The sequence below is a fragment of the Hyposmocoma kahamanoa genome, unplaced genomic scaffold (assembly GCF_003589595.1).
Source record: "Hyposmocoma kahamanoa isolate Upper Pololo Valley unplaced genomic scaffold, ASM358959v1 182, whole genome shotgun sequence".
Lineage (NCBI taxonomy): Eukaryota > Metazoa > Arthropoda > Insecta > Lepidoptera > Cosmopterigidae > Hyposmocoma > Hyposmocoma kahamanoa.
In genome coordinates this window covers 6565961-6590908 of record NW_020653713.1, presented here as the reverse complement: position 1 = coordinate 6590908, position 24948 = coordinate 6565961, and the positions used below count along the sequence as shown (strand labels likewise).

At 36.6% G+C, this 24948-nt stretch overlaps 1 protein-coding gene across 1 annotated transcript in view; it reads right to left on the bottom strand.

Moving 5' to 3' along the window:
- LOC113226148 overlaps window positions 1-24948 on the bottom strand; it is a 91480-nt gene that overhangs the window by 41938 nt on the left and 24594 nt on the right. The window contains exon 2 of the mRNA XM_026458678.1: window positions 18302-18444. Coding sequence (XP_026314463.1) covers window positions 18302-18436 — 135 coding nt within the window. The 5' untranslated portion in view covers window positions 18437-18444. The remainder of the gene's footprint in view (window positions 1-18301; window positions 18445-24948) is intronic.

Sequence of the window (24948 nt, the reverse complement as noted above, 5' to 3'; positions counted from 1 at the left end):
CTGACAGCGAAGCAAGCAAAATTAGACAGTACTGCGATGACATTACAATTTAAAAGCTTTTTCATATTCCTTTACATGTCACTACGTTTAAATAGGTTGACTTGGGACATTTTTTTCGTGGTTTTTGTATTAGACCCGTCGTCCATTTATTTGTAAGTCAATGTACATTTGCATTTAAATAAGTAAACCGCCCTTGCATGGCTGTACCCTAAAATTATTAATAATAAAATAATGGTAAGGTAAATAGTCTAAAGTAACGCTCGAAATATCACACCCTGGTCAGGTGTATAGAAGGTACCAACTCTAATACAAATATGATAAATTAAGAATTTAGTTTAAATAGTAAAATTGAGGATAAACACTGATTGCTATAAGGTGTGAAAACACGATTCCTAAAAGTGTTCACGATAGAAAAAAAAGACAAATTTACTTCGAAAATTTACAAGAAACCCGCTGTATTCATATTAATTTGCATAATTTGATTCCGCCTTGCCCTTTCCATCGTCGAGGGACCAGACGTAGGCTTGGGTACCACCACTGTGTTGTGAATATTCAAAAACTACGCACGAGCATTACGCTTCCACATTTATATAGCGAACGGCTTGGAGTGGAATTCCCTGCCTGCAGACTTGTTCCCTGAACGTTATAACTTGGACCTTTTCAAGGCGAGAGTGAATAGGCATTATTCAGGTGTGCATGCTCCATCGTCGACCTCATTGCCACTTTTCCTCACGTGAGATGGAGGTCAAATGCGCACTTACATTTCATAAAAAAGGTACTTTACATATACCATATGATTTTCTATCAACTGAACTGAACACGTATATTATACGATGTACGGACAACGGCACACCAGACCACACATTTTCGTTCGAAAATCGCCTCCAGTGCAACGGAACAAGATACGTCAATGTGTAGCTTGACGTGCTGGCGTGTGTACGTTTTCAAATGGCTTTAATTTCGTTTGTAAAAAATATATTCTGAAATAAAGCCGTGTCCCTGACGCTCGACTTAAGCAAAAAGAACCGTATTAGTCCGGAAAAATTTTTAATACGAGCTGAGGTAGTATATTATAGTAGTAACATAATATAGTAGACTCCTAAGGGAACGATTTAAAGATTCTATTTCAACTCTTTCCAGTCAATTAATAGTTGAAAATTTAATGTATGTTCGTAACAGTTATATTTCCGTAAAACAGCGACAGGCATAACCTTAGAAACAAAAATATATTTGCACGCCTCAGGCAATGCTCAGACTTAGGGTCGTAACCTAAAACTCTACTCAATGCTTAAGTCAGGACTTGAGTATGATTCAAAGCACTAGAAATCATACACAAGTCCCTGCCATTAGGGTCGTATTTCCAGTGCTTGGGTTGCCAGTGCAATCCTGACTTGAGCATTGAATAGAGTTCTAGAATACGACCCTTAATCACAAAATGTGCACAATTAATCAAAAACAAGTTACGTCAAGTAAAAATATCATTGGTTCGGACACATGGTTTACTTCCAGTTATTACCTAAATGTTTCTGATGATATAAAAAAGCAACAATAACTAACATTTTTTTCTTAAAATGAGCAATAGTTTCAATCGAAATGACAATTATGATTTGAATTTGAATTTTTATTAAATTGATATTCAATTTTTTTTTTGTGAAATTATTCCACTAGTTTGTATTAATAATTATAACAAATTATGATTTGCTTACCTCTACAAAATATACATATACATAGATTGATCGATTCTAGTTCAAAAAGCGATAACTTCAAGTGGCATAATGTTTATGTTATTTACATGCTCCACATCAATTACTTACTTCGATTGAAAGTGAGAGCAGGAAATTCTGCTTTCCATTCGAAATGTTTCACAATCTCTTATTACTAGAGAAATATATTATAATTTATGGCCAGTATCAATTATGGGTAATTACTATTTCATATTTAATTGAACAATTTACAAGATAATTAAAATTCCATGCTATTGAACAGTAGGAGTGTACTATTCAGTAATGTGCGTTTTGTTTATGTAGCATTTTACGTATTTATGCAACATTTAGTTATAATTCGGTAGAGTTATTATTACTGCGTTCTGGCTTCGAAAGGTATGGGAGCTGGTGAAATTACAGGCACATGGGAATTGTCAACATATGTCTCAGGGTGTCCCGCGCAGTGGCAATGCCCCTCAGATCTTTTTATTTAGATTGAGGTATACCTCAATAGTGATTCCATTCAAATTTGAAAAAAATATTCTACCTCTACGGGTGTAAATTAGGGAATGAATTCCGGAAACTTAGCAAATATATACTATCAGGCATGGTGAGCTATTTGACAAGAACCAAGTTAGAAAAGTACATTTCCCAAATTGCTCCAACGGGGATCGAGCCCTTCTCATCCACCACCAACAGGGAAAGCCAAAAAAGTTGAGCCACTGAGGACGACTGTGATGTAAACATAAAGACAAATGCATAGAACCTAGCATGAACTCATAATTACGAATGATGTCATCCTTTATACTGCTAACACGTAGGTACTTTGTGTAGGGCACGAGCTAAAGGTCGAATTACAGCACAAAGCAATGATCCTTACGCTAACGCACGCAAATTGTTATGATTCATATATTTATTAATGTCCAATTATGCACTAGCTTCATGTACCTTTACTGCGGTGTTATTTCTAATTCTACAGCTACGAGACATTATAAAATTAGACTGTGTTCTAGTCCTAGTTATAACAAGTTTACTTTCGCAAGAAAGAAAATCACAAGCAGGAAATTCCAAAGTCAAAATTCAGAAATAATAATTTAGTTTTGGAAAAAATAAATATAGTAAAATTGACGATATACACTGATTAGTATATGGTGTGAAAACATGATTCCTAAAAATATTCACGATACAAAAAAATACACAAATTTACCTCGAATTTTTATAAGAAAACCGCTGTATTCAATAGGTACCTTACATATTGTTACAAAGGTTGAGTTTGAGTTTGATGTCCATCATCGGGGGACTTAACGTGGGCTGAGATTCCACCCCTATGTTGTGGATATTCCCAAGATTCACACGAAGCGTTTCGCTTCCACATTTATGTGGCGAGCGGCTAGAGAGTGGAATTCCCTGCCTGCGGACGTATTTCCCGAACGATATAACTTGGACCTTTTGAAGGGGAGAGCGAATAGGCATTATTTAGGTGTGCATGTTACATCGTCGACCTCGTCATCACTTTCCATCAGGTGAGATGGAGGTCAAATGTCGTTAAATACTACAAAAATATAATATAATATAAATATAATTCCTATTATTAGTATTATTATTATTAGTATTACGTAATTGCAAAATACGAGTAATAAAATTCGCATGAATCACAGCAAATAGCAATTGCACCACGCACTAACCGGTACGTAGCTACGTGAGCTCCGTATTTTGTACTTACGAAATGCAATCAACTGATAACACTTTATTGGTTATTTCATTTCACGAAGATATATTTTTGTATCAAACTTAGGTAGGGAGATATTAAGAGAAAACTCAAGTTGGTTTTTAACAAATTTGCGGAGCCAAACCCAATGACTGTCCTTGACAAATGGGATAACGTAAAACATCAAACAAGTAACAGTAGTAGGAATGCATTCGGGGAAGTTTTGCCACCTTGCCTTACTTATTTCTGCCGCCAAGCAGTAATGTGAGCTTTACTGCGTTCCGGTTTTGAAGTGTAAGGGTGCTGGTTAAATTACAGGCACATGGTACTTGTCAACTTATTCTCAGGTTGACGGGCGTAGTGGCTGTGCACCATCTTTGTGATTTAAGGCTCTTGAGTGACTGCTTTGGACAGGCGTGTCGCTTACCACCAAACACACGATATCATGTATCATAGAAAAACAAACAAATAGGAAATTTCACATATAAAATTTATTTTTCACTTTTGATAGCATAGATTTCAGATACAAGTTCCTATTACTTACGAAATGTCTTATCGTATGTAGGCGGAATGTAAAGAACTTAATATACGGCCATAGTATTAATGAAATTTATCGATCAAAAATGGCATAAAGCATTGTTATCTTTTCTTTCTGTTAGATCAAAATGATATTGTAAACATTCGCATGAAATATATTATTATTTGCCTAATGATTTTCTAAACTCCATTGCGATACAAACAAGTCCTGGTAGCCTATAGACCCATTTCAAGTCGCGTACTACAAGAGTCTAGACAGCCCAATGTAGAGCATGTATCACAAGTAGTGGTACTTGAAAAAGATAACCTTTGCCCGGCGGCGTTGTTTGACTTGCATTGTTTATGTAACAACATTGCAGCCGGCGGCTTGGGGCTTTAACCATGTCTTATCGATAGTATTTTGTTATTCCTCTTTTTGAGATAAATTATGTGGTGTTACTTTTGTGTAAAATAATGAAATTATGTTTTTAAATTCAATATACCTACATATTGTTATATTTAATGTCAAATACAATTATAACACAGCACAGCTGCACCAGCTCAAGTCACTGTGTTGCAAGAAACGGGACAAATATCGTGATTTGGAAAGTCGCTACATTTTTGTTCCGCTTGCTGTTGAAACGGTGGGTTGATGGGGTAGCGATGGCTAAGAGAGAATGGAGATGACTCCCGCGCCGGGTTGTTCTTGATGCAAAGATTGTCCATTGTCATACAGCGAGGAAATGCGGCAAGCGTGATGGGCACCTTTGCGCCGGGATCAGTAAAGGGCGGGCTGTTTGACGAGTGTGAGCACTGAACCATGTAATTTGTAATATCTTGACTTATTGAAAAAAAAACTATAAGCGTATGCAATCATGTTTAGTATGCAATCAGCCTAAAGTCATGTTAAAAACAAAACAATGCCTTCAGTCAACAACTTGCTCACGTTTATCTCTATCGATTCACATGTTCCCTCCACTAGCCCGGATGCTAATTCCAAAGGGCACAGCCCTACACTAGGGCTGTCAATTGATCCCAATGATCACAACCGGGACGCACCGGAAGTCCTATTGTACACCGGAAATGCACTTGCGCACGCGCCGACCGTGACATTTATAAATTTTAGGACATTTCGGTGGTATTTAGGACTTTTTAAGTTGCGGCTGTGTCGATTGTGATTTTATTGTAAAGCTAACTGGGTATGACTTCTAGTGATGAATGGGTCTCTTTATCCCATTAAGCTTAATAACAAATAAATGGGTGTTTAAATAATTGTAGTTACTATTGGGGTGCTCTATTGAAATGACATAATGATTAACATTGAATGGAGCTTTCGTGAGTTGTGGGGTTCGGCTTAGTAACTCCAAAATGGTGGACTTCGTCACATAGTTATTTATTTTGCAAATATCTGCTTATTTATTTAAATTATATATATACATGTGAAATTTTATGACTCTTCTGTATAAGCAAAAAATGGTTATTTGTTATGCAACCTAAGCAGGCGTAGGAAGCTAAAATTCTCTTACTCGCTTCGCTCGTGGTTCAAAAATGGATTCCTGAGCGTAGCGAGGGTTTCAAGGCAAGAGACGCAAAACAACTTTGCTGCCGAGCGAAACACACAACTTTTCACCTCACTATAGCCAGGAAAATGGTAGATGAAAGAAAAACGGTTGAACTATAAAACATCAGTTTTTTTAATAAAAGAAAAAGTTTATCTTCGGATGCGTTCTGAATTTACACCTCATCAATAAAAATTATATTCGTACTTGTACTTTTATTTTGTGTGTGTGATTAAGTGATTATTGAAATTATTTTAGTTCTTCGACGAATTAAAATAATTAATAAACACAATCACTGTCAATTTAATGTCAACAATAATAAGAATAAAATATATCAACGGATTTATATTACATAAATAAGTAACGTCAAATTGCGTAGTTGAACGTGTTATTATCTTTTTTTTTTTTCATCGAAAGAAAAAGGTTAGGTGTACCACAGTCCATCATCAGTCATAAGTCAATGATCATCAAGTTCGTATTTCAAAAACTTTTTCAGATTTCTAATGAGAAAGAAAGCCTTTCCGAGCTAGTGAGGTGAAAAAGTTACAGACTAATTTCGTTCGAAGAATCCTTAAGCTTCTCTCCTAAAAAGTTGAAATTTTGCAGATGTGGCCATCAAGATCGCAAAATCATTGTTTACCATACAATGTTACTGCTCCGTCACGTTTAATGCCACTTAGCAAAATGGTTTTGAATTTTGTTAATAAATTTATCCAGCTAGTTATTTCATTTTTTCCGAGAATTTGCTATGAATATTTATTTAAGAAAACTAACTTCCGCGAAACATCTACAGATCATTGTACACGGATGTGGTCACAACAACGTCTCCTTAACTACCTCGATGCGCATACGCATGTCAGTGCATAATCAATAGGACTTATATCATGAAAGATTAGTTCATTGAACTTCATAGCAGTACATACTTATTAATTATGGGAAATTGAGTATTAATGGTAATAGATATAGTTATTACACACCCTGCAATACATGTAAACGTAGAAAAATATGAGAGATCGAACTAGGATGTGGTAGGTATATTAAATTGAATGTGAGAGGAAATTAGTTCTTTGAAGCCGTCATTACACTTCTATGCGTTGCAATACCGCTGAAAGAAAAAACTTTGATTCTAGCGCTGCAAAAGATGGCCGTAACCATCTTAGGACTCCTCTTAAGATGGTTACGGGTCTCCTCCACTCGTTCCCAGAAACTTTACCGGGCATTGCGTCAGTCGAAAAATAATCAGACGCCGCCCCGTCGCCTACGATTTTCCTATCGGTGCATATCTCTAGTAGATACAAACATGTGATACCCTATAGGGACGTAGCTCCAGATAATCTATGGGCATAGCAAACTACTCTTACAATTTCGATACATGTTAAGTCGAGTGTGGTCACCGGAGGTGAATCGGAAAAAACTCTTTTGGTGGATCAAATGGTTTAGGTATTTACTATTAAATAACAGTCTTACAAAAATTAAGATACACCTTAAAGATATCATCTAAAGAATGTGCTAATTTGTTACGCGATAGGATGTACTTCACCCGATCATATAAAATCCTGAAAACACGCTAAAATAAAAATAAAAAATGTGTTATTTAGGAATAAAATATCTAGCTTTGCACATGATTTTTACATAGATTTCTCTTTAAGTATTACATAGAACGTGCTAAGTTTTTTGAAGCCCTACAGTTATTAAATTCACATTTATCTTAATCAAATTTTAAGATTGCCCAGCGCCGGTCTAGCCGGTCAGTTACCACGCCTTCAAGTACATTAATGGCAAATCTAAATTCTATTTACTAGGCAACAACATTTAAATTCCTCTGAATAATACAACCCTACCACCAGGCCCACGCCTTGTACGTCTCGTCACTTGGTGTTATAACAAAATAAAAAAGACTTCATGATCAGAAAACTTTGAACGTAAAAAGCGTAAAAAAAATAAAAACAGCACAAAATTTACTCAGTATACTTCTATCATGGCGCACTAAAATATAAAGATGTAGAAAAATCAATTGATATTGACTTGAAATATGAAATTTCGGAACACTAAATTAAATAATTAAATACTAATTACTCTAACGAAGCATCTTACAAAATACCTTAATCTTTATAGAAAGTGGCAGTTGTGTTACATAAAGCATAACAGATTGGATGACTTCAACGTAACGATGAGCGAATGTAATAGAACCTTTGTAACAGTAGCTTAAAACCAGCTTGTACAGCTTTCGATCAACATGTCCGAACAAACTATTGAGAATAACCGGAACACATCATGCGGAACGGCAAAAGACACCAGCCAAATAACCGGCGTAAATAACCCGCATTCACTTTTATAAAAAAATCCAAGAATATAATGACTTAAGTAATCCTAATTTTATATTAAAGGGCAACAATTTTAGAATTGTCAAATTAATTTAAGTTACATAAAAAAAATGTTGGTATAGTCAACGTGAAACGAAAAAGATATTGCAGATTTAGTTGCAGCAAATATTCGTTCTGTCAAATGTGTTATTTGATCTAAATGTGAAAAGTAACACGTGGTAATACCCCATGAACACAACTACGAAATAAATCTGTGTTTAAAAATATATTTATTGCCTTGCATACATTGACTTACAATTATATGGACGTCGGGTCCGCGCTAAAAAGTGTCCGAACTTATAGGGCGTTAAAATCATATACAGAGCGTCATTCACGCTTTAGTCTTCGTTTGTTTCTTCTGACAGCGAAGCAAGCAAAATTAGACAGTACTGCGATGACATTACAATTTAAATTCAACGTTTTAGCTTAAACGTTTAAATAGGTTGACTTGGGACATTTTTTTCGTGGTTTTTGTATTAGACCCGTCGTCCATTTATTTGTAAGTCAATGCTTGCATACGTCAAAAGTGCTGAGATTGACCGTGAAGTGGTTATAAACAGTAAAGCGCTCCGTAAACGATCAAACAATTTGCCAAATTTTACGTGTTTGTCAAACTTTTTGATCGTCTGCGGTCGTGTTTGATGTGTTTGTCAAATAATCTACGTGTTTGATGGAAATCTAAGGGTCGTATTTCAGAATTGTACTCAATGCTTAAGTCAGGATTTGAGCAGACTCGAGTATGATTTCAAGCACTGGAAATACGACCCTAATGGAAGGGACTTGAGTATGATTTCGAGTGCTTTAAACCGTACTCAAATCCTGACTTGACCATTGAGTAGAGTTCTGGAATACGACCCTAAATTGACGGCGTGTTTGACAAACACTTTTGACGGTATGCTGGCATGTCTGTTAAATCAAACTTAGTTTTCGCCTATCCATTCACCTTGCGAGATTCCGTATAGTCATAACGTCATGTGCGCAATATTACTTTTAACAAATTATCGTGGGTATATTTTTCTCTGAATTTCAGCCATTTTTACTTAGGTACATTTTTTCTTAATACGTAGATAAGAAATAAGACTTAATAATACATGCTAGAAATGCTTTATCTGTATTCTTGCTCATTACATAAATGACAAAGAGATTATATGGCTCATTGTATTAAGTAGGTATAGCACGGTACGTATGACCTGTACAAGGAGATGACGGAGTGTGAACTACCGGCAAGTTCGTCAAACTTCACCTGAGTCTCCCTGGGCTCAGGGGTATCCATAAAGATTTTCTCCCGTCAAAAAAAAAAAAAAGTTCGTCAAACTTGTTTGATGGTTTATTTGATCATTTACGAGGCGCTTAGCAAAAATAAGAGACGTTTCATAAAAAACAACAAATTATATTACAATTATGTTGATCTATAATGAATGACACTATCCGTAAACTAAATAAGGTGTCGAGATTAAAGATGATTCCCTGTCAGTAGTTGAGGTAATCTGCAGATTGTACTGGTTGCACGTCAGGTCAAAGTTATATTTTGTAATGTCACCGGATTTCCATAGTATATGAAGTTTCAAGTCAAACTTACAGGCAGGCAGTCCACAGGTATACACAGACGAAGGCTTCAAACTTATAAGAGCGCTTGCGCACTACGTCCAATTCGTATCAGCAGGTCGATTCAGAACCTTACGATAACTCTGTTGCCGACCGATCGGATCAGATGTCGTGTGATTTCTTTAGATTTTTATTCACAATAACCGAATCGAACGTCAAACTGTCGTATTCGAAACCGAACCGAAATGACGTCACTCTCATACGATTACTCGTACTTCTCGACCGACCAAAGCTACAAACGTTATTCAGAACACAATTATCGAATGAAAGTTACCGAACGTCCTATTGTTTACAAAGCAAGAATGTAATATGGAAATCTTTTATTATTTTAAATAAAATCTGGATTTTATTCAATTCAATCATGCATTCCTATATTTCAAGCCTTTAAAGTCTTGAAATGTATATAAACGGATTTAATTTTTCTTATTTGTTGGATAACGATATCGTATCCTAATCCGAATAGAACGTTTTAACTCGAATGTTCTGAATAGCTCGGTAAGCGCCCTTCGATTCGAAAAGGATATTCAATCGAACGACTCGGTTAAGATATCGAAAAGTTCTGAATCGGGGTCCAGTTCACAATCCGAGAAATGACGGTCCGAAGTGTCGTCGGAGATAAAATGACCTTGTAGATACAAGCGATATTTATATTTTCTTGGATTGGAATCGGACTTAGTGCACAAGCACTAAGACTAAACATCCGACATGGGTCAGAGTTTTCCAGATGTGTATTGTCTCTGATTCGGAACAAATAAGAATCGGATGCAGTGCAAACGCGCTTACACTCCTCTTTTTCGGGAAGCTACAAGCTTGTGCTCTTCCTCCACGCAAAAGTTAGGGGTTAATAACTTTTTCGTTTGTTTGTAATTGCGTTCATTTGTCAACCTTTTTATGTTACGATAGTGACAACATGTGCTTCATTACTTATTTATTACTTCTCCGCTGTATTGTATAATTAAGTTTGATACCAGCATTCTCTAAATTACTTATGCCAACCAACAAAATATTATAACCAACTATAAAATCATTAACAAATGACGGAAAAGACAAATTGTTCTTAATTTATAAAAGAAAGAAATTGTAAACGCGAGTCTTGTAAAAGCATATGAAGATTATTTTTGCAATAGTGTAGTGCATTTGCAACTCTATTTCATAGTAATTTAAGAACGAAGAAGGAGCGAAGGGGATATTCGTAAACTTGAATTGCAAACCGCGAAAGTTACTCAAGATAAGTCATGAAATTAAAATAGATAGAGGATCTCAAACTACTTTCCACCGTCCACACTATCCCATCCCGTGCGACTGCGCCTGATTATAGCGTTTCACTGCCATCGTCACCATGCGGTGCGCGGGCGCAGCTAGAAAGCCCGCGGTGATAATGGCCGGAAGTGCCATCTCACTTCCGCTGCGACCGCAGGGATCCGAACCCGTGCTAATGTTGCGTAATTTTGACATTTCACCCATGAGAATTGTGGTGATAGGACAATCATTTGACACTTCAACTATATTCGTAAATATTATTTATTGTCTTACTTTTTTGTGGTACGAAATGATAGAACAGACGCAGTGCCACTCAGAGCTTTAAATTGCAAAGATCTGAGAAGCACTGCCACTGCGCCAGTCATCCTGAGACATAAGTTAATAAGTCTCATATGCCTGTAATTTCACGCTTCAAAACCGAAACGCAGTAATGCGCACATTACTACTTGGCGACAGAAATAGTTAAGGTGGCAGTACTTCCTTGTACGAGTTCTTCCACAAGGAGAACATTTATTTTTATTTTTAACCGACTTCAGAAAAGGGAAGCGGTTCTCAATTCGACTGTATTGTATCATACCTTGGATGCGTTGTTTAAATTTGCATCATTCAGCGATGACAGAGTGAGTGAATTAAAGACGTGTCTTCACCACAGAGACAAGTTCTTTATTAGCAAAGATGATATGTTTCTTCGGATTGCAAAGTTCCTCCGTTAGTTGATATCTAAGTAACGTCATAAAAGCAAGCTACAAAGCTTCGCAGTGATGGAGCTCCGATTTCAGATCGATTATAATTAAGTACTGTTCCAGCCTTTTCTTATACGTCTTTCATGATCCATTTTCTCAGATGAAATTCGATATTTTTCCTATGGACATCACTACTTGTATCAATTTAGTAGCTACTGTATCTAATTTAGTAGCAGTAGAGCTCCTTGTGAAGGAGTTAAGTACTGCCATGTCAGGATTACTGTGTTGCAGTTTTGAAGGGTAAGGGTACTAGTGAAATGAAATGAAATGACGGGCGTAGTGGCAGTGCCTGTCAGATCTTTGTGATTTAAAGCTCTGAGTGGCACTGCAACTGTTATGGACAAGCGTATAGCTTACCATCAGACGCACGACTAGTTCATCCCGTCTCTTGATATTATAAAAAAAAATTACTCAATATTACGTTCACTGTTAACAATCAATAGGCTTGATCTATTTCGTCACCAGAGTTAAGGTTCAGACTCTCTGGCAATAAGAGATTTTTGTTGTTTCAAATAGAAGTTGATATTAATTAAAATAACCTTGTCACAATTTATAACCGTCAACTAGCGAAACAACCTAAGTAGTCTACAGTCATAAAGTTAGCTGTATGCATGAGAATTTGTACCGCGTCACAAAAAAATCGCCTGCACCGTTCACATCAATGCGCTGCGCCCGCGCACTTGCACATGTCGTCGAGCGTGGGAGTGCTCGACACGCTGTCAGCACTTTGATACGGTAAGGAACAAACGTGTAAATAAATAATAGAGTTTTGATTTAAACCAGGCTACCCAGTGTCAAGTACATATTATTTTAATTACCCATTTTGTTGTAGGATAATCCAAGATTTGGCGAAAATTGTTATGACTTCATATAAAAAGCTTCATCGACTGTTCCACTAATTAATAAGATAGAAATTCCAAAAGTAGAAGAGCACAAGTTGTTTATTTTAGGCTTTAATAAAGTTTCGTTTAATTTAGCAGTGGACATCGTCTGTCTGTGACAATTACCATAATTAAGATTTAGTATGAACAAAATTCGTTTTGTCTAACTTGTTTATCAAGATTTCAAAATAACCGGTGTGCTGGAATTTGGCCTAAACTTAAGCCTTCTCTGTATAAGTCTGTTCCCAGCAGGTGGTTGCAAGGGTAGTTGTAATTGATACTTAAAAGCCAATTAGAACTTAATTATATTCCAGACTTGTATAGCTAACTAACACTTGTTAGAAAATATTAATTTCTTACACAATTAACGCTCCATATGGGAAAGTTCATAGCATCACAGACGGATTACCATTGTTACGAGAATACCCAGCGAGAGAAGACACATGTTGGGCGCCAAAATTTAAAAAAGTATCCTGAACTTATTCTGAGCGTACTGTTCCTTAAACACTAGGAATAAAGTTGAAAATACAATGTTGAAAAGTTACGTTAAAACTGTGTAGAAGTATTGAACAGCTGAGAGAACTATGTATATGACTATGAGCCATGCTATCCATTCTATAATGTCTTAAGGATAAGGTTGGAGTTGCAAAAGCTTAAGCCATCATGCATTAGTCTTCACGATCGCTAATATGATTTATGTGTTCGTAATAAGGTTGATAATCAAGAACTCCAAGTCGCTGTTAATGAATGAATAGAGACATCGCGTGCGGGGCGACAATCTCACAGGTTAACTGTAATATTAAAGAAAAACTATGGAAGTGGGATGATAGTTAACGTCAGACAACTAGGACTATGGTGGGAACGTTTTAATAGTAGCTGAAGAGGTTGAGAGGTCATTTCACGTGCAAAAACCTGTTAAAACAATTGTGGCTCGGTTTCTTCAAACAAGAAATACGGTTCCTACGTATTCGTAAAATAAAGTTCAAAATAATTCTATTGTTGAATTGTACAAGGATCCCTGGATAAGCAATCATAATACAAAAACCCAATAAGAAAAAGCTTAAACTTTGGTTTTGCAATGAATATAGAAAATGTGCCTTATTTTTCCTGCTTTTGATTGCCATTTTGCTGTCGAAGTTCATCACTAAGAGCGATTTGCATGGCCAAATGGAATTAAAATCAAGCGGTTTTTCTGCCAAGTTTATTTTCGTTTATCAAATTAACACTTTTTAGTTCCCATTTTGAAGGATAAGTGTGCTGGTGAAAATATATAAACACTTAGAACTTACCAACATTTGAGATTTAAAGCCCTGAGTGGCACTGCAACTGTTATGGACAGGCGTGTCGCTTAACACCAGGCGCACGACTTGTTTGTGCCACCGTTAGTATCATAAAAAAGCATTCTAGTTTAGGCCAGTTTCTTTTGCGCATCATTCAATACCTAAGTATCGAGAATGTTCCACACGAACGTTTTAACTAATCAATCTCAATAAAGTAGACACGATCTAGTAACAATACGCTAGGGTCGTAGGTACTTTGTATTCCTGTTATGTATGGTAGTTTCGAAAACTACGTCTCAAAAACACGTAATTTGAACCGAAATTACTCACTTTGTACCAATTTTTCAAGAGAATTTTCTATATTTTTTAAATAAAATATGTAGGTATTCCTTGGAAAAAGCTATATCTACATTCTACGTTATATCTCATCACCATCAGAAGCTCAGCGATCTATGCTTGGAGTTTCTTTGAAGGATAAGATTAGCTATCCGACAAAGAACGAACGTCGTCGACATAGCTGGTAGAATAAGCAAGCTGAAGTGGCTATGTGCTGACCATATCTGTCCAAGGACTGATAACCGATTAGGAAAACGAGTTCTTGAGTGAAGACCACTGCTGATCAGATGAAGTGACGATCTCCGAAAGGCAGCTGGCAGCATATGGATGCGAAAAGCTGAGGACCAGGCGAAATGGTACATATTGGGAGAAGCCATAGGCATAGGCTGGCTAGACTGGGTAGACTGTCTGCAATAGGTTGACGATGATGGTGACCATGATCCGTTTAACGCACGCATGATGGTTTTTGAATAAACAAACTATTAAATAATGCTTTACGTGGTCACGGTGTGGTAAGACTATCCTGTTGTGATAATGTTTCAAATAACACTCTTACATTGAGTAATGAATACTTAATCAGTACGGATACAATGCAGTACACAATCTTGATCAAAATGTAATCAAAACAAAGTCCTCATTTCCAAATCCCTTATTACAAGGCGACCACATCTGGATTATGATAAACATGTGTCTAGTATAAATTATGCGCTTGCGCAGCCGACGATAACGTATAACAAATGGCGTTTATGTGCCATTACTGAGAAAGCGGATAAAGAATATCTATGTTAATAATTATTATAATTTTGAATAGCTTTCTGTTATAAAAATATATTTTTTTAAACTCTCAAAGATAAACATGAACGACGTAATTGCAACTGTGTCGAATTTTAAGTGCGCACGGGCAACAATACTGTGTTATCTAGCGAAGTAAAGCGCGATGGGAACCAGATGGTTGGGAACAATCGAGAAATCGGCCTATCTGAGTCGGCCATCGAATGTCAGTGTCGCCTTAATTAATATGCGTGTAGGCTGAGTGCATGATAGCAATTTTGGAAACTTTTGAACAGAAGCTGTTTGCTTTTTAAGTTACATATATATAGAATCCAAGGTCGTAGTTGACTTTTATTATGATACCAAGTGCCGGGACGAACAAGTCGTGTGCATGATGGTAAGCGACACGGCTATCTATAACAGTTGCAATGCTATTCACAAAGATCTGAGAGACACTGCCACAGCGCCTGTCACCCTGATACATAAGTTGACAAATCTGATGTACTTGTGATTTCACCAGCAAACTTACCCTTCAAAACCTCACACCTCACATTACTGCATGGCGGCAGAAATAGGTTAGGTGGCAGTACCTCCCTGAACTTACACATACACTTATCTGTTTAATATCCTCCACCAACAACAGCCTATATTAATCTGCTGTTGACCATAAGCCTATGCAAATAGGGATTTGTTATAATAACCTCACGCATCCTGAACATTGTTGGATATCGCTAGAACATGCTAGAACTCTGCTATATAATATTCAACACTCAGCTTAACAATAATATAACGCTGAGAGTACAATGTCGAAACAGTTTCATTGTCAAACAATTCTCATAAAGGTGAGTATAAGCCAGAGAATACTTCAAATTCATTTGAAATAATATCGTATTCAACTTAATGTAAGGGAACAATGATGAACTCGCAACATTTTAATGTAGCATCTCGAATAGATAAAGATAAATTCAATTAAATGTATATATAGATTTTGAACATTTAATGCTTAATGAAGCGATAAAAGTCGAATTTAAACTAGTGTCAGGACCTAATTATGCAAATATTAAAGATATCGACGTAGCGTGAGAAATGCTTATTTACATTTTATGTCCATAGTTACTAACCGTTGAACAAAAGTTTAAAGAACGTAAGTTTAATCACAATGATAAAAACTAACCGTTATTGAAAGTACGTAATTACATAAATCGGAAAGCAATAAGTATGAGAATGAAATCTTGTTTCAATACAATTAACAATTTTTTTGATAGGAGTATCAATATCATGGTTGAATAAATAAATTCTTGATGAAGTCAAATGGCAATTAAGGAGTTTAATTATTTGAACATATTAAACATCCACACCAGAATCAGATATATATAAGCAGAGGGTTAAAACCCAATCCATCCATTTTTTTTTTGTTTTTAACCAAAATGTCGGGTTTCTATTTTTTGCCCAAAATCGTGAACGGAGACGGCAAATACGGAATTTGGTATCATTCCATACTCATTGCAAATTTCAATCTAAAAAATCTTTTATTAAACAAAGGCTACACACAATACCCAACTTGCAATCCTATGAATTCTCATTTTCACAATTCAATTTTTTCCAGAATTTCAAATATTCTGGTTATTTCCAAATGTTATCAACAAATACAAACGTAATTTCTTGTTGAGTGTAACTAAATAAAAAAAATATCGATAAGAAATATTTATTGATCGTTGTGTAAATTACTACATCCGTTCACTGTACTAACAAGTCACTTTTACACCTAGATCATTTCAAGAGTAGCACCTTGTTCGTAAAGATTAAAACGTAAATACGATGATAACGCATTTGTCGACCGCACGTGTAACTTGGTAAAGAGAACTTAGATCACTCTTTATTCTTCATTTGCCAAGAGGAAGTCGAGATATTAGCCGTTGAGAGTGAAATCGGAAAATGCCTATTTTGATGCGTATATCATTATAGTAATCCTTTGTTACATTATAAAAATTACAAGAATTATTATGTTGTTTTCAAGAGGAAATGAAACACGGAGAACTGTAACTTATTGTAAGAACTATCAATTGCTTCCTTTTGTATAATAATTCCGTTACATAGTAAAATAATATTCCAGTACAAAAGAAGAATGGGCTTACTATAACTAGCATCGTGGATTTTAGTGCTGAGTACAATACAGAAGTAATAACCAGCAGACCAAAAGCATCCAATGAACAATATGCAAATTTAATCAACTCTTCTTAAACACGAAAGAAATTTTAACACCAAAATTAGAACAATCATTAAAAGGGAAAGAAGGGCGCTGGCAGTTTGCACATTGTGATAAGCAAATAAAAATCACATTATTTAGAGCATACTGTCAAGTCTTTTACACCTATAGTCTAGGAGCCAGCTTTTCGAGTTCAATATCAACGTCTTCAGAATGCTGAAAGGGCTACTGCAGATTTTGTGCCTCAGGCATGTTTCCGCAGCAGGCTAGTACCAATGACTTTTATGCCATTGTGCGCAGAGACGTCCTCGATGCTCTACTGGCTGCAGGCCAGTCGCAACTCCATCTTGAACACTGTGGCAGCAATGTACACATGTGCTACTTCATTCTGGTTTTTGTTTAAAGAATATTTTGCAGTTGACTGCTGATAGTCTTGACTGCGCCTCCGGACAAAAGAGCGTTAAAAATTTTAAGTAGCGTGGTTGAGAGTTGCCGCGCGGGCACGGACCTCGCCTCAGGGCGCTATTGGACGCTGCCGCTGGAAGGGGTTCTTCGTCCTCGCCGACGAGGATGGTCATTGCGAGTGATTGGTCTGGAACGTGGCATATTTCCCAAATGCTGATCAGAAGAAACTGATTTTCCTGCTGTTCACACACTCATTTTACTGAAATGTTAAGTTTTTGTTCATTACTATAGATAAAAGAATTCCCTCGACACTGCCCAGTTTAGACCATTGAAGTCTGTTATTAAATGGATACGTAAATAGAAAATAAAAAAATATCTCACATCTTTAAACCTGATAGACGATAGAACAAATGATAATAAACAAAGAACTAGCCTTTCTTTATCCATCCATTGCGATGTTATACGACACCTGACCCAAGAACCTTTGTCTATGTAACTGCAACGTCCGCTCGCACGCTATTTCATACACGTAATTGATTTAGTAACCAAGTGTCCGATCATGGGAGAAAAAAGCGTAAACGTTGCGACATTGCGATGTGCTATTTGATTAATTATACAACTTCTATACAAACATTGTCATCCTCTTATGTGGAGTGTGGCTACTATCATCTACCGCATTTATTTTATTAGTAATGGTTGTAACAACCAACACGAAATGGCTTCTCAAGTCATACATAATAAAACCAGCGATATTACTGGTTAATAAATTTATAAGAAGCTAAGACGATATGCGAATTTTTCTAACGTATAGCAAAATTTAGTTTTGCTACATCATGATTACAAAAAATCTCTTTTATTTCCTAGGAATTACAGACCATGCTACACCGACTCAGAGAGGATTTTGCGTGAAATGACTCTGTGAACTGAACACCCGCCAGGTGTCGTAGTGCTGCTGTAAAACTCACCGTTCGATGCGAAAGATCGGTGACAGAGTCGTGGCGATGCTCGAGACTGCCAAGACTACAGCAAGAGGCCGACGAGGCCAGGCTGACCGAATCGGCACGCTGCCGATGCGGCGACACTGCCACGTGTTTCAGCATAGTTTCACCTAGAACAATAATAAATAAACGCTTTATATGACTGATTGATGTTTGCCTCATACATGGGTCGATAGCGACCTAATTTTATGCCTTTTTTTTTTTTTATACATGACAGGCAAATGACTCCACTCCACCTGATGTTAAGTGGAAAGTGGTATCCAAACGCGAAGGAACCTAGTGCAGCGATGAAATCCTCACTGCACTAGCCACCTCCACCCTGCCTGCCTGCAATATGCCTCTTCACGCCTCGTTTGAAGGACCCCATATCATAAGAGGGAGGGAAGACATGTGCCGGAAGGGAGTTCCATTTGTCAACCGTGCGGCAGAGAAAGGAGCCACCGAACCTTTTAGTACGCGATGGAATTCGGCAGGTAGTGAAACGGTGACTACGAAGGCCAGCACGCGTGCTTCTGAGCAGGAACGGGGAAGGGGGGATGAGGTTGAACAGCTCTTCAGAGCACTCACCATGGTACATTGTTGAAGTAGTGCGCCTAACAGCCGCAGTACCACTTAGATGATTAAATCGCAAAGATCTGAGGGGCATTGCCACTGCGCCCGGTACCCAGTCATCAAGACATCAGTTGACAAGTCTCCTTGTAGCTATAGTTTCACCAGTACCGTTACCCATCAACACCCGAACACAACACTCACATTTAATTACTGCTTGGCGGAGGTGTAGGTATGGTGGTGGTACTTCCCTGGACGCATTCTTTCACAATGTGTTTTTGAGGATCCAAATCCCAAATTTATTCTATCGGGAATCCAAACCGTGGTCTCCTCACGCAGCGCCCACTCATTATAAATGACAAGGTCATCATGTACAATGATACGAGACGTGACGTTGTAATGGGGCACCACATTGGAAGCACCAAAATGGTCATCATTTGTAAACATAGTAATATAATAACCAATGTTATTACATTACTTCGTCAAATTACAAAGGTCAAACACATCGTAGCAAGCCGGATTCACGAAACCTTGAGCGAATATATTAAGAATGAGTATTATTCAGTTAGAAAATTGATTTTCCAATTAAATAATGCAATTTGTTATACCATTATACCAAATATGCAAATAATTTAAGGAATTGTGATGCGCCGAAACCAGAGCGCAGTAGACTTATGCCAATCAAATTACTTCCAAATGCCGTTTTAAACCAATGCTAATGTAATGCTTAAACCAATACTAATAAAATGCAAAAGACACCCTTAATACATTGTATTAAGGGTGTCTTATTTAATTTAAACATTGATTTAAGACGTACTTAAGCGGACATTAGCTTTTCCCTTAGTTGCACGAATAGCATTTTTGTAAAGCGAAAAGTGTCTTCGCGGTTCTCCGGTGGCTCATACTGCTCATTTGCTAGTCTATGTATAATTTTCTATAAACACTTATGAATTTGTTCAAACAAATTCACGAGTGTTTACAGAAAACTATCCATTTTCAAGTACCCCTTACGCACATAGACAATCAGTAAAACTCTTTGCCGTGTTCTGTGTTTTTCGAACGATGCAACCTCAGTTTGTTTTGTAATCTGAAGATGTAACCTGAATATTTTTGAAACCAGGTACCTCATCCGTCCACACCTTCACTTAACATCAGTTGAGATCTTAGATAAACGTACGTCTTCTTCTTTATATTTAAGATCTAGACTCTTGTCGGTGAAATAATCGCCAACCATCTCTGTTTAGCGTCCCATCTGATCTAAATATCTTCGTCTGCCTGCCCCTTTTACATTCGATCTCCCCTTGTATAATGGTTCTAAGAACTATCTTGACATGTTAATAATGAAATAGTTTAAGTGTTTGTCCAGGAAAGTACTGCCACCTTACCTATTTCTTCCGCCAAGCGGTAATGTGAGCATTACTGCGTTTCAGTTTTGAAGGGTGCTAGTGTAAAGACAGATGGAACTTGTCAACTTATGTCTCAGGACGACAGGCGCAGTGGCAGTGTCCCTCTTTTTTATGGCACTATTCTTAACACCTTATTGATCAGAAAGAAAAACGTAGGCTTATCGTACATTAAAAACTTTAGCAGTAATCAACTCCCAGAGACATATGACATAATAGTGCAGCCGGAAGGGGTACTGCCCAGGCGCCGGATGCTACAATTCTACGAAAACGGAGTGGGTGCCTGGAATCGTTTTGTTGTCGTCCAAACCCGAGAAGTGCGTTAGAGAATCATTTATTAATAACATTTAAGAAATAAAATCTATAGAATTATTTGTGCTAGATTAATTGTAGTTATTGATTGGTTTTTATGAAAGCAAAGTAAAAAGTTGCAATTTATTTTGTGCAATAATCTACAGCGTAATTCAGTGAAGCCGAGAACCAACGAACTTTTGAACTGGTTTATGCAATTATACGTGCCTGCCTTAATATTGCCTAAAACCAACAGACTGTAGGAGATGAATTTCGCGCAAACTATAGTTATATTTACATATACAAATTGCAACACGCATCCGTCCATCTAATAACCCGATTGTCATTAAGTTTGTAGTAACAACGTGTAGTTGTAGTGCGGCAATTGTTGAATATCTAAAGGTCGCACGTTAGCACTGTATAAACTTATAAGTGGTAAACCAGTATCAGATGAGAAATGTAGTACTTTCCGTGAAAGACTGAAAGCACCGTGAAAGCACTCCGCGTAGTTATTGCCGGTCTGATGGCGGGTTTCTTGATCCCGCGCTTAATTGATGTTACGACCAATTTGACAGACAACCAATGACAGAACCAAAATGTGTATGAATTTGAACACGACCAATAGCATTGATTATACTTGAACCATCAGAGTACTTCACATTCGAGAAAAGATGGATACTAGGCAAACCGATTTACTTTATAACTGCCTATCTTGGCCGAAACGTTACGATGCTGGTCTGCCACGCAGAGGTCCCAGGTTCGATTCCCGGACCGAGAAAAATATTTATCTGGCCTACAGTCATTTCTCTCGTGAGTTTGGGTGTAATTGATGGTTGTCTATGAGTGCGTCTCTGGCACCAGTGACGCAGGGTTTTCCTAGTGCGGGGCTATCAGTATATGCGTTATTTATTTATCAGTACATCTTCAAGGCTGCCTCCATATTATAACAAAAGAGGCTTGTTTATTTACTTCAAAGTAAAGCATCTACCGTTAAACCACAAAGTTCACATCAGCGGTGACGGAGTTGCAGTAGCGAGAGGCGGTGCGCGGGCGCATCCGGCCACTGCTGCGCGGCGCAACGCATCTGCCCAACAAATGACTTGACGCAAAAACCATTGTTTGCTTTTTTTGCAGCGAGATGGCAGGGGATTGTGAAATGAGTACGCTCTGCTAGCAATCGCAAAGCAGTCTTCTAGTTGCGTCAACAAAAACCTGTGCTCTTTGATTACATAAAATTCAATAACATACATGATGGACACAATAATCACCGTAAGCAATTTTTAGAAACAACTTTATCATATTTAATACGAAACACGCACATAATTCAAATACCTACATAAGGTATCTCTTCAACATTCTTCAATCCATATTTAGACTGGCACACTAGATAATCATGTACAATTATTGCATTATACAACCTTTAGTAAACAGTGCTATTATTACTGTGCTAAAGCACCGCTATAAGAGCATTTGCATCGTGAGTAATTACAATTAAATTGATTATAATTACAATCGTAATCAATCAAAATTACGACCGTCATTTATCAGGTATAAATGTCGGTACAATTTTAATAATTCCATGGTAAAAATGCCGTTATACATAGAATTGTTAGGATGTACTTATATACTTTTTTTGTGTGTATCAAATGAGGGGACGAACAAGTTGTGCGCCTGCTGGTGTTCGATACAAATGCAGTGCCACTCCTAAATCTAAAACACACACACACACACTAAATCTGAAATAATTAAGGGGCACCGCCACTGCACCCGTCACCCCACACTCCCACATGCCTCTAGTTTCACCAGCGCCCTTAAAAGTACACATTATATTCCCCATATATTCTAAGTTTTCTTTGTAGTTATTTTAATCATAAGCCGTTGAAAATCGAATAAAATCAAATTAACCACAATTCAATTGATTTTGTATTGTAACAATATAATACAAATCCTATTTCACACCTATTTTGTTAGACAGACAGACAGACATTGTAATATAAAAGAGTTCGTCCAGGGAAGTAATGTCAGAATTACTGTGTACCGGTTTTGAAGGGTGCTGGTGAAATTACAGGCACATAGGACTTGTCAACTTGTGTCTCAAGGTGGCAGTGCCCCTCAGATCTTTGCGATTTAACGCTCTAAGTGGCACTGCATCTGTTATGGACAGGCGTGTGGCTTACCATCAGGCGCAAGACTTGTTCGTCCCGTCACTTGATATTGTAAAAAAATATATATATTCCCAATATATTTAAAGTTTTCTTTGTAGTTATTTTAATTATAAGCCGTTGAATATCGATTAAAATCGAATTGGTCACAATTCAATGGATTTTGTATCGTAACAATATGATATAAATCCCATTTCACACCTTTTTTGTTAGACAGACATAAATGTAATATAAACATTGGAAATAGAAACAATTTTTTTAGATCTAAATCTCGTATATTTATTTTATTAAACAATCCATCGTTCTCTAATATTAATTCAAACCAATCTTATAAATATAAGTCATCAACTAGTTGTGTATACCACTAGTTGATGACTTTACCATCTCAGTCAACCGTGGCCATGAGAGCGGCAAAATGTCCTAAAAAACAACTACACGCGATTTAGATCTAAAGAAAATAATTTCATTTGCTATTGTGTAGCAATAGCGAAAGCATAAAAATTCCATATGTAATATATAAACATTTTTAAAATGTCGCATTTCGTGATTTCAACACTACAGTATTTTTGGTAGTAGATTTAATGTTACTGTAGCCATTACAAAAAAAAAACACTTTAAGTTATCAAAACAGTTAACAGGGCATTATACACAGATACAGACGTTTGTGCAATAATAAGAGCGAGATTTCCTTGAGTTCAACTTCTCAACAAAGAATCCTTAAAAACCTCTTTAAACTTTTCTAATCCGAATGAAAGTTAAAATTAATAACTTCAAAAGATATTTGAAAAACCAAACAGACAAAAAGTGAAAACTGAACACAAACAACGACAAAACCAAAATAAACAAATATAAAATAACATTTTTAATACCAATACAATCAAAATAAATTAAACAAATGACGACTTAACGGGCTGTTAAACATTTAAGGCGACGCCAAATTTGGCAATGCCGGACATTCACATGCATAATAAATAAATTATTACTAATATTTACTACAGATACGGATAATAAACAACGCCTGCTAAATATACAAACCTACTGGAAGTCACTACAATCAATTCCATATTATAATGGAATGCTGGGGAATTGCTTTTGGAGCTGGTACCCTAGAATGGTAGTGCTACAAGGGCAGTTTCGACGCTCCTGTGATCAGTGAAAGAAATTCGGAAAATCCTTTGATATTTCGCAACACGATAAGAGCCGAAATCTAACATAACAAGCTTTATGAGAAAGCATATAAGGAGGTAAAGAGTCGTTTGTTTCCCAACTTTTATATTTTTATAGAATAACAATTGGAACACGATGTTTACTGACTTAAAAAACACATGATTACAAAGTGAAACAAAATTAGGAAATAACCTAAATGTAGCTATTAACCATCATTTCACTAGTTTTATATAGCTAATACGTAATTATAAGAACAAAAAGTTATTCGACCAACATAAATTGATATTGTGGTATAAAATAACGTTGACCTATTAAACTAAATACGGGAACGATAGGACACAATGTTACAAGCAAATATTTACTGATATTGTGCTATTATTATTTATAATGATAGTGTCATAGTTATTGTCACTCTCCAAATAGAAAATTCAACCCTATTGACCATTTTAAAAATAAGAACCGACTTCAAAGGGAATAAATCAAATATATTGTAATGTTTGTAATATGCTTATATTACAAACATTATCAAACCAAAAACGGCAAGTATGACAAGCTACAAATCTAATAACGTATTACTCGATATACACAGTACAAAGCAGGCAGTTTATTACCAACCGTACAACTATGTGGGTCGTTATAGCCGTTATAACCAAATACAGGGTACAGAGTTGAACAACGGTGGTATCGATTTACACAATAGATAATTTTATAGTGAGAAACGAGCCTAAGATAGTATTATATGGCTGCCAATAGTAGTAAGTTAGCGCACTTAAAAGTGAAGGACTCCAAAACGACGACGCAACGTCGTCTATAGACAGGTGTAGATTCCTGTCAGGCATGTTTGTAAAAGCGAAATAGTAATATCGCTTTTAAATTCCGTTAGGTCATTTGTAATCCGGTTTGTAATATACAAAACAATGTCTAAATAAAATATTAGTAAGCCATAATTGAATCAATAAAATTGATGATGAAGAGAAGTACGAGTTTGTATATTATGTAGAATTTGTGTTTGCATAATTTGAATGACTGCTAGTCCAAATAA